Genomic DNA, 9,398 nt, shown 5'->3' on the forward strand with positions numbered 1-9,398 from the left:
TTGTCGCTCCTCAAGGTGGCAAACCAAGGAGAACAAGAAGAGTCCAGGGCCACTGAGCCTGTGGTTGATGACGTCTACAATTTTGAAGACGACCCTGTGGTTGATAGGTTCAATAGGTTTGGCACGGAGAGGTCTGCCATGGTCTCCGCCTTGACACAGGTTGTTTCTGGTCGCTCTCAGACTGAGGCTGAAAGGGCACACTCTTCTTCCTCTTCGGCTGGAGATAAGAGAGGATGGCTTGGAATCGATTCTTCTCCTATTCCCTCATCATTCGCTCCGGTAGACTCTTCACTTGGTCCGATCGGTGAGTCTACGTGTTATATTTTCATGAACCGTTCTTAATTAACATCTCAAATACAATTTTTATTTGGTTAGATGTTTCTCTTTGACGTTTGTCAACTTGAAAGCATAAAAAACAATCGCTGTTCTGTACAGAAGAATTCACAAGCAAGGCATTACCAGACGAAATAGGGGGAAAAAGAAGGAGATACAGGGGAGTAAGGCAGAGACCATGGGGAAAATGGGCGGCTGAGATACGCGATCCACATAAAGCCGCTAGGGTATGGCTTGGGACGTTTGATACAGCGGAGGCCGCTGCTAGAGCCTATGACGAGGCTGCACTCAGGTTCCGTGGAAGTAAGGCAAAGCTTAATTTCCCCGAGGATGTAAGGCTTCTTCTTCCTCCTCCTCCTCCTCTTCCCTTACCCGCTGACACGGTGGCGAATAAAGCAGAAGAGGATCTTATGAATTATTGGAGTTATTCAAAGTTGTTGCAAAGTTCAGGCCAACGGTCTTTTATTGGGCATGGACAAGAAGAGAGTAGCAACATATTAGAACATTCACCGATGGAACGACCTCTGCCTCCTTCAAGTTCTGGTCAAAGTTCCTCTGATGTTTCTGGACCTTCCTCTACCTAATACATTTTTATGTTATAGTAAAAATTATTAATAACGGTCTAAAAAACATTTAAATACATAGCTACAAGAAAAGGATTTTTCTTGTCTTTATACAATGTTAAGTGCGAAACAATATATATACCCTGTTATTTCAACTAAGCTCTCTATGTTTGAGTTCAATGTAGAATCTTTCTTAATCATCAAAAATATTAGTTCCTCCGTAATAGTTTTTAGTATCTCACTACTTACGTCAATCGGTCAAATGCTCACTTGATGTCATCCCGGAATTTCTCAAATCGATTTTATATTGGTTAAATCACTTAAAATATGTCCTCTACACGATTAGTATCGAAACGGTTCTGTATTGTGACCCGAATAGTATTTGTCGGAAAGAAAAATAAAACAACTTGAAAAACAAGCAGAGTTAGGCCAGTGACAAAAGTTAGGCAAGATGCAGCATAGGAGTAAGCAATAGGTTAGCTCCATGTCACGTACATGATCCATTTTAAGCTAAATTGACAAATTCCTTTCCATGATTCTTGTCTTGGACCATAATTCATTTAATTTTACAGCTTTTTTTTGAAATTATATTCATGATTCAGATGAATGTCAAAGAGAAATTAAAAAGGTTAGGTCGTCGAGAAGACGTAACTCAACTTATGCACTCTCTAATTTTAAATCAATACCTTTATTATAACTGATTTCTTGAGAATATTTATTTATTTTATTGTTTTTTGGTTAAAATCTTGAGAATATTTTTAGCAGAAAAAAATAAATCATGCAGGCAAGATAGAATCACATATATAGAGTAAAGCCATGCATGCGCATGCAACTTATTCTACCGATGACTTACCCAAACGTTTTGGCAGCAAACTATGCTCCTTGGTTGGTTTTTTCCTCTAAGGACGCATCATTCTTTTTATTATTCTGGCTTATAACAGAGACACCTACACAACTTTCTTTCTTTTTGAATCCCAAATCTTGCATCAGAAAACATAATCTGTTATCTTCTCGGATTTGCATTTATTTTAGATTTACATTTGTTTCCTAGAAGTATATTTTAGCACGAAATAAAATAAAAGAGATCGCATAATCGATGCATATATATAATATATCAGCTTGTGTTTGTAAATTAAATGACACAAAAATAAATTCTAGTGAGGTAAAACAAAAGAGGGTAAGCAATTGGAGAGCATAAAACAACAAACTTGACATAATACAAAACAATTTACTTAATCACATGAAACAAGTGTGGACTATTCGAGCCTGATTTTAAATCTACGTACGTCACTAATTTTTTTGTGAGAAAATATAGATTGATCAACCAAAAAGTTCTAGAAGTGTGGATGGTGTTAACACTATAATCTTATATTGTATAGTTTCTATATTAATAGTGTAGTGTTGGTGTATTAAGTTTCTTTTAGCTTAATACACTTAATATATAACTGAGATGTAAGATACTATTTCCAATTAATGAGAAATTAGATTTTTTCCTTCCCTCTCTCTAACTGTTAACATGGATCAGAGCAAGAATGTTAGTGAGAGAAAAATTTCTTTCGCTTTGTTGATTTCGATAGATTCATCATCAGATCTTCGAATTCATCTTCAGTTTCTCATTCGATCGTTTTTATCTCTTTGGGTTAATCATTTCGGAGCTCAATTCTAGCTCGTTTTCTTGTTTTCCGTTACGCGATGAGTGCGTCTTTTGATCAAATCACTTCAATCTTTGTTGTTCAGCTTTTCTTGGCGATTGCGGTGTTTGTCTACATACTCGTCGTCTTCGTTTGTGTTCTTGAAGCTCACTTTTCCAATTAAGGTGGATTCAGTTTTGATTCTCTGATTTGGCTACCGGATCTTTCATTTTCTTTTTAGCTATGGCGAATCCAAAATCTGACTCAGTGTCCGATTTAACTCAACAGACTGATCAGTATAACAATCCTTATTTTCTTCATGGCATTGTTCATGCTGGATTAGTCTTGGTTTCTGATCGATTGACAACAGGTGCTGAGTTTCATTCATGGCGACGATCCATGCGAATGGCACTTAATGTTAGGAATAAGCTAGGATTCATCGACGGTACGATCTCTAAACCATCCTCTGATCACCATGATTTTGGATCTTGGTCCCGATGCAATGATATGGTGTCTACTTGGTTGATGAACTCTGTATCGAAGAAGATAGGTCAGAGTCTTTTGTTTATTCCAACCGTAGAAGGTATATGGAAAGATATTATATCTAGGTTCAAACAGGATGATGCTCCAAGAGTTTATGAGATTGAGCAGAAACTTAGCTCTATTCAACAGGGAGCAATGGACGTAACTGCTTATTACACTGAGCTAGTGACTCTTTGGGAAGAGCTCAAGAATTATGTTGAGCTTCCTGTTTGTACCTGTGGCAAATATAAATGTAGTGCAGCAGTCTTATGGGAAAAATTGCAGCAGAGAAGTCGAGTGACTAAGTTCTTGATGGGTTTGAATGACTCTTATGAAGCTACTCGCAGGCACATCTTGATGATCTCGCCAATGCCGTCTATTGAGCATGCTTTCCACATGGTGACACAGGATGAGAGGCAGAAGAATATTGTTAAACCTTCTTGCTCTGAGGGTGTTGTGTTTCAAGCCTCTGGTCCACCTCCTGCTCTTTTATCTGATACATCTTCTTATAAGCCTCCCTCTTGGCTATACTCCGGCTTCGGGTGCTTTACCACCTAACCCTGTTTGTCGACTGAAGAATGGATTGAAACAAGCTTCTCGACAATGGTATAAGTGTTTCTCTTATGTTCTCTTGAACAATGGCTTTACTCAGGCTTCTTCTGAGAATACTTTATTTGTCAAAATGACTGATTCTTCTTTCATAGCACTTTTAGTCTTTGTAGATGACATCATGATTGCAAGTAATAGTGATGCAGAGGTCCTCTCTGTTAAGGCGATACTCGCACAGGCTTTCAAAATCAAGGATTTAGGACAGGCAAGATTCTTTTTAGGGCTCGAGATAGCTCGAAATTCTGCTGGAATATCTGTCAGCCAGCGAAAGTATTGCTTGAATCTCCTCAGTGACACTGGTTATTTGGGTTGCAAGCCTAAGAATGTTCCCATGGATCCCACTAAGGCGTTATTCAAAGACACTAGTGTTCTTCTTCCTGAAGCTGAGATTAGTTCGTACAGAGCATTGATTGGACGTCTCTTGTACTTAACCATCGCTCGACCAGATATCACTTTTGCAGTTAACAAGCTAAGCCAGTATCTCTCCAGTCCTACGGATGCACATTTACATGCTGCTCAACATGTTCTCAAATATCTCAAAGAGAATCTAGGACAAGATTTGTTTTACTGTGCTCATGATGATCTTGGTTTGACTGCATTCTCTGATGCAGACTGGGGTACTTGTCTCGATACTCGACGCTCTGTCACAGGCATGTGCACTTTCTTAGGCTCTTCACTCATTACTTGGAAGTCTAAGAAGTAGAAGATTGTTAGTAGCAGCATTACAGAGTCAGAGTACAGGGCAATGGCTATAGCTTCGAATGAGTTAGTCTGGTTAACACAGCTATTGCAGGCTTTTCATTTTTCGATACGTGGACCAGCTAGGCTCTATTGTGATAATAAGTCTGCCACTCACATTGCGAACAATCCGGTCTTCCACGAACGCATTAAACATATGGAGATTGATTTGCATCGTACGAGGAATCGGGTGCTTGCTGGTGTTCAACAAGTGCAACACGTTTCGACTGGGAACCAACTTGCGGATATCCTCACCAAACCTCTGCAGGCTGGTCCTTTTCACTCTCTTCTTGACAGAATGTCTGTTTCAAGTCTTTTCCTTCCATCATCAGATTCCAGTTCAAAGACTTGAGGAGGGGGTGTTAACACTATAATCTTATATTGTATAGTTTCTATATTAATAGTGTAGTACTGTTGGTGTATTAAGTTTCTTTTAGCTTAATACACTTAGTATATAACTGAGATGTAAGATACTACTTCCAATTAATGAGAAATTATATTCTTTCCTTCTCTCTCTAGATGTAAGATACTACTTCCAATTAATGGTTATAAGTCACGGCAAACGAGATCTTGATGGCAGAAGGGGTGAAAGTGAAACTAGTAATTATCAATATTTCTCTCCTTCTATTCTTTAGTCATTTTAGTTGTATGCCTCGTTACCACACTGCTTTCAAAATTATATGACCAAAGTGAAAGAAAAAAAAAAGAGTGGTGAAACGATCTTTAAACACTTTCTCATTCGCGGTAAGAGAACAAAAAGAAAAAGAAGTGACAAAAACACACTCACTCATAGAAAGAGGGACATAGGAGACTAGGAGTATAGGACAACCATGGAACATGTGTCGTGGTCCTCGGGGACTGTTGAGAACGGTTGGATCCCATTATCAGCTTGACGTGCCGTTATTCTCTTCTCTTTGTTAGCATAGCAATGATCAGACTTACAAGATAGACAATGCATGTAACTTTATGAAAATTATACTCCAAAAATATTTTTTAAATTGTATTCGAGAAGTTAGAAAATCAAACATGCACATTAGTTCTATATCAAAAACTCTTTTACGCAAGTTTTGACAAGCTTCGAGTGAAGTTTACAAAAGATAGACAATCGCGGTTAGTAAAGGAGATATATAAGGGTTATAAATATTCGTATTGACAGCATTTTGATTATAAACTACCAAAAATCTATGTATAATTTATATGAAAATAGGATGAAAAACTTTAATAAAAAGTACGACCATAAGAATTCTTTTTTTTTTCAGAGATCTTTTACTGTCGAAACTATAATTGGTTTTGTTATTTTCAGTTTCATATTTCTTAGTGCTATATCGACTAATATCATAATTAAGTATTCAGGTGTCATTTCATTGATTTCTCCCATTAACTATTTACTATGTATAGGATTTGTTCTTTTTGAGGATATTGGTAGAAATTTAGTATATTTCGATAACGATCATATTCAACCTCATAAAGAAATTTCAGTTTATCTTTCTTATATTTCAAAACTAGGTGCTTCTCCACGCAACATGTGGGTTGTAGTATAGTTGGCACTTTCTTGTTTTTTTTGGTCTTTTTCGTTTTCTCTTTTGTATTATTTCGTTTTAATTAGGCATATACGGGTTTTGCCGTCACTTTTATTTATACACTATATGTTTATACCATTTCGTTTAGATGTGTATAATTGTGGCGTTTATTTTTTATGAATTATGAAGATGATGTTTATTGCTTTTGAGAATCCAATCTTATCATTGACTGATATTGTTTCCAATACATTTATTGTATTATAGATTTTCTAATTAACTGCTTATGTAAACCCTTCATACGTTGATGTTGCAATAATAAGTTATTTTTTTAAATAATTATCTTCCGTGTAATTGATTATGTTTGTATGCCCATATTTTGGTCTAATATCAATAAGATCGTTTCTGTTTTTATTTAGTTGGCTTTGAAACCAATTTTGAGTTNTTTAGTTGGCTTTGAAACCAATATTGAGTTAAGCAAATAATGGGTCGAATTATGGTGTTAATAAGTAATATAAATTCTTATGTATATATATTGTATATATGTGACTATAAATTTAGCTAACTAAAAAATTATGTAATATTTAAATACAATCTTGAACATATATATATATATATATATTTTATTTGTGGGAGGAATGTATGAAATTATTGGATAGAAGTTATTTTTGAGTTAAATGACCTTTAATGTCTTTAAAGTGAGTTAAATATTAATAAATTTTTATATGTGTCTTGACTTTTTTTAAAAGGAATACCAAGTGTTTCCTTCCAAATTTTTGAAGTGACATAGTATTTTAGTTTTCTTATATGATTTTATGAACTTCAATGTAAAAGTTTTTCAAAGTAATAAGTATACTCACTGATTGAATTATAAGATTTGGAAAAATGTTTATTTCGATTAATCATCTGCTCTTTTAAATAAATTAAATAAGTATGTTGTTATTCCTACAAATAGGACAACATATATTATAGTTTAACCATGGAGTTAAGTAATGGAAATGGAACTTGTGATTGCAAGACAAAATGCTTATATGTTACACATTGATCGTTTAAAAATGAATAGGAACATCTAATTCTCAAATAAAGTTGATTGTTTTGTTAAAACCAACATATGTGAATTTAAATTTAACTATGCAAATTTAAAAAATAAATATGAATAGATTAGAAAGGCAAGAAATATAAAAGAAATATTTTTTTATATAAATAAAATAAAAATTGAAAACAATGTTAAATATATATAATACTTTCTACATTAAAATATAGAATCAAACTCTTACAAGTTACAACACATATGAGATATAACAACATTTGATATTGGTAGGAGAGGAGGAGAGAATGTTTACTATAAGATGGTAATCCAAATTAGATAATGGAGATGAATCTTTAAAAAATAGAACAATGTAATATCTATATATATATAATACTTTCTAAATTAAAATATAGAATCAAACTCTTACAACACATATGAGATATAACAACATTTGATATTGGTGGGAGAGGAAGAGAGAATGATTACTTATAAGATAATAATCCAAATTAGATAAAGGAGATAAATCTTTTAAAATAAGAACAATGTAAAATATATATCATGTAGTCTCTAAAATTAAAATTTAGCATTAACAATTTACAATGATATTTCATTTTTTTTTACAGCCCATACAACAAAAATAAGAAATCAAAAAAAAAAAAAAAAAAAACGAAAAATGATTTGAGGTATTGTAGAAGAGAATGAGAGAATGTGAAAATGAGATAGTAAAAGAATGTCAATATGAGAGAATGATAGATTGAGAGAATGCTTATTTATATGATAAGAAATGATGGAAGTTACATTTAGAACTATGGAGTTACAATAGTAATTTATTGTGTTTGAATAGAATTGAGTGGTAGAATATGATTAATGCATAATTTATTTTATTTTTAGTTATAATTTTATTTTAATATGTGAGTTAAATGTATTGTGTTAATTGGGTCTTAAATATAGTTTAAAGCAATTAAACAATTAGAAAGCAAAAAAAAAAAATTAGAAAACATTAAATTAAAATCAACCAATAATTAGAGACCAAAACCTTTCTTATATATATATATGATATATTGCTTTAAACTTTGAAATGAGAAATATATTATAAACAATAATTTTACATGAGAAATATATTAATTTAGCCAACCAAAATATGAATATAAGTTTAGCCAACCAAAATAAATAAAAAATATTAAAATTTAACCAAAAATTTGTTTTCTTGAAAGATAAATAAGTTAGTAGGAGGAATGAATTAATGTACAATTATTGGATAGGAGTTACATTTTAGTTAAATGGAGTTACATGTCTTTAATTATAAATAAATATTTTAATTTTTTATAACCTAAAATAAAGAAATACCAAGTGGCTGAATCAAAATTCACATGATTTGGTTGTTTGTTGATATAAACTCAACTTTTACACATAATATTTCAAAATAAAAAAATATTACTTTTTAAGTGACAAACTAAATTAGTTTTCTTATAAAATTATATGAATTTTTCAATCTCAATAATTTTTAAAACCCCAAGGATAACTTATATTTTTTTTTGGTTTTCACTCATCAATTTAATTTATAGTGCTAGATTCATACTAATGGTTTCATTTTTAGAGAATTTAGTGAAATGATATTTTAAAAATTATATTTTATTTTTATATTTAAGTTCCAGTTGAATATGTTTTGTTTTTTGGATCATTTTTTATTTTGATTAAAGACACAAAAAACCAATTGTTTAATTATGTTCTTTTTGTTTTCAAAAACCTCAAATCATAAAAAAAAATATATATTATATTGATCTCTGCAGATTTAACAATTGGATCACAAAACAAAATAGTCTTTATAAATGGATAAATGGATAATTATATTGATCTTTAAATATTATATTGATCTTTATAAATTATTAAAAATGATACATGAATATGTGAGATAACCAGAGACATAATAGATAATTACATATGGATCATTTCAACTTTATGATCTTATTGTGTGGTGAATATTGTAAGGAAGTATGAAAATAATGACTTATAAGATGTTAATATAAAATAGAAAATGGAGATAAACATTTTAAAAGATTAAAATAAATATATAAGATATACATATCATACAAACTCTAAAACTAAGCTTTTACAATGATATTTGATTTGATTTTTTATAACCCATACAACAACAATAACAAAAAAAATACAAAACAAAACAAAACAAAACAAAACAAAAAAGAGATTTGAGAGTAGTGGAAGAAGATGAGAGAATGAAAGAGTGATAGACTAAGAGAATAAGATAATGAGTATTTATAGGAAGAGAAATGATGAAAAATTACATTTAAAAAAATGAGAGTTACAATTCTAATTTATTGTTTTGTTTTAATACAATTGATTAATACAACTTAGTGGAGAAATAAAGTTTTGCATAATTTCTAGGGAGAATTTATATGATTTCAGTTTTATATTATGTGAGTTAAATGTGAAAATT

General features: G+C 31.8%; 2 protein-coding genes across 2 annotated transcripts; both read left to right on the forward strand.

The window, feature by feature from the left end:
• On the forward strand, positions 1–1,051 carry LOC104724687 (ethylene-responsive transcription factor ERF110-like; the record flags this gene model as incomplete). Its single annotated transcript, XM_010443229.2, has 2 exons — positions 1–304; positions 436–1,051. Coding segments are annotated over 2 exons (786 nt in total), but the record flags the coding sequence as incomplete, so codon positions are not given.
• On the forward strand, positions 3,732–4,361 carry LOC109126769 (uncharacterized mitochondrial protein AtMg00810-like). The gene has a single exon (XM_019230503.1). The coding sequence runs from the start codon at positions 3,732–3,734 to the stop codon at positions 4,359–4,361; it is 630 nt and encodes a 209-aa protein (XP_019086048.1).

Source organism: Camelina sativa, chromosome 2 (assembly GCF_000633955.1).
Source record: "Camelina sativa cultivar DH55 chromosome 2, Cs, whole genome shotgun sequence".
NCBI classification, from domain to species: domain Eukaryota; kingdom Viridiplantae; phylum Streptophyta; class Magnoliopsida; order Brassicales; family Brassicaceae; genus Camelina; species Camelina sativa.

Coding starts and splice junctions, on each gene's coding strand:
- LOC109126769 (XM_019230503.1), top strand. CDS start 3,732: ATGACTGATTCTTCTTTCATAGCACTTTTAGTCTTTGTAGATGACATC.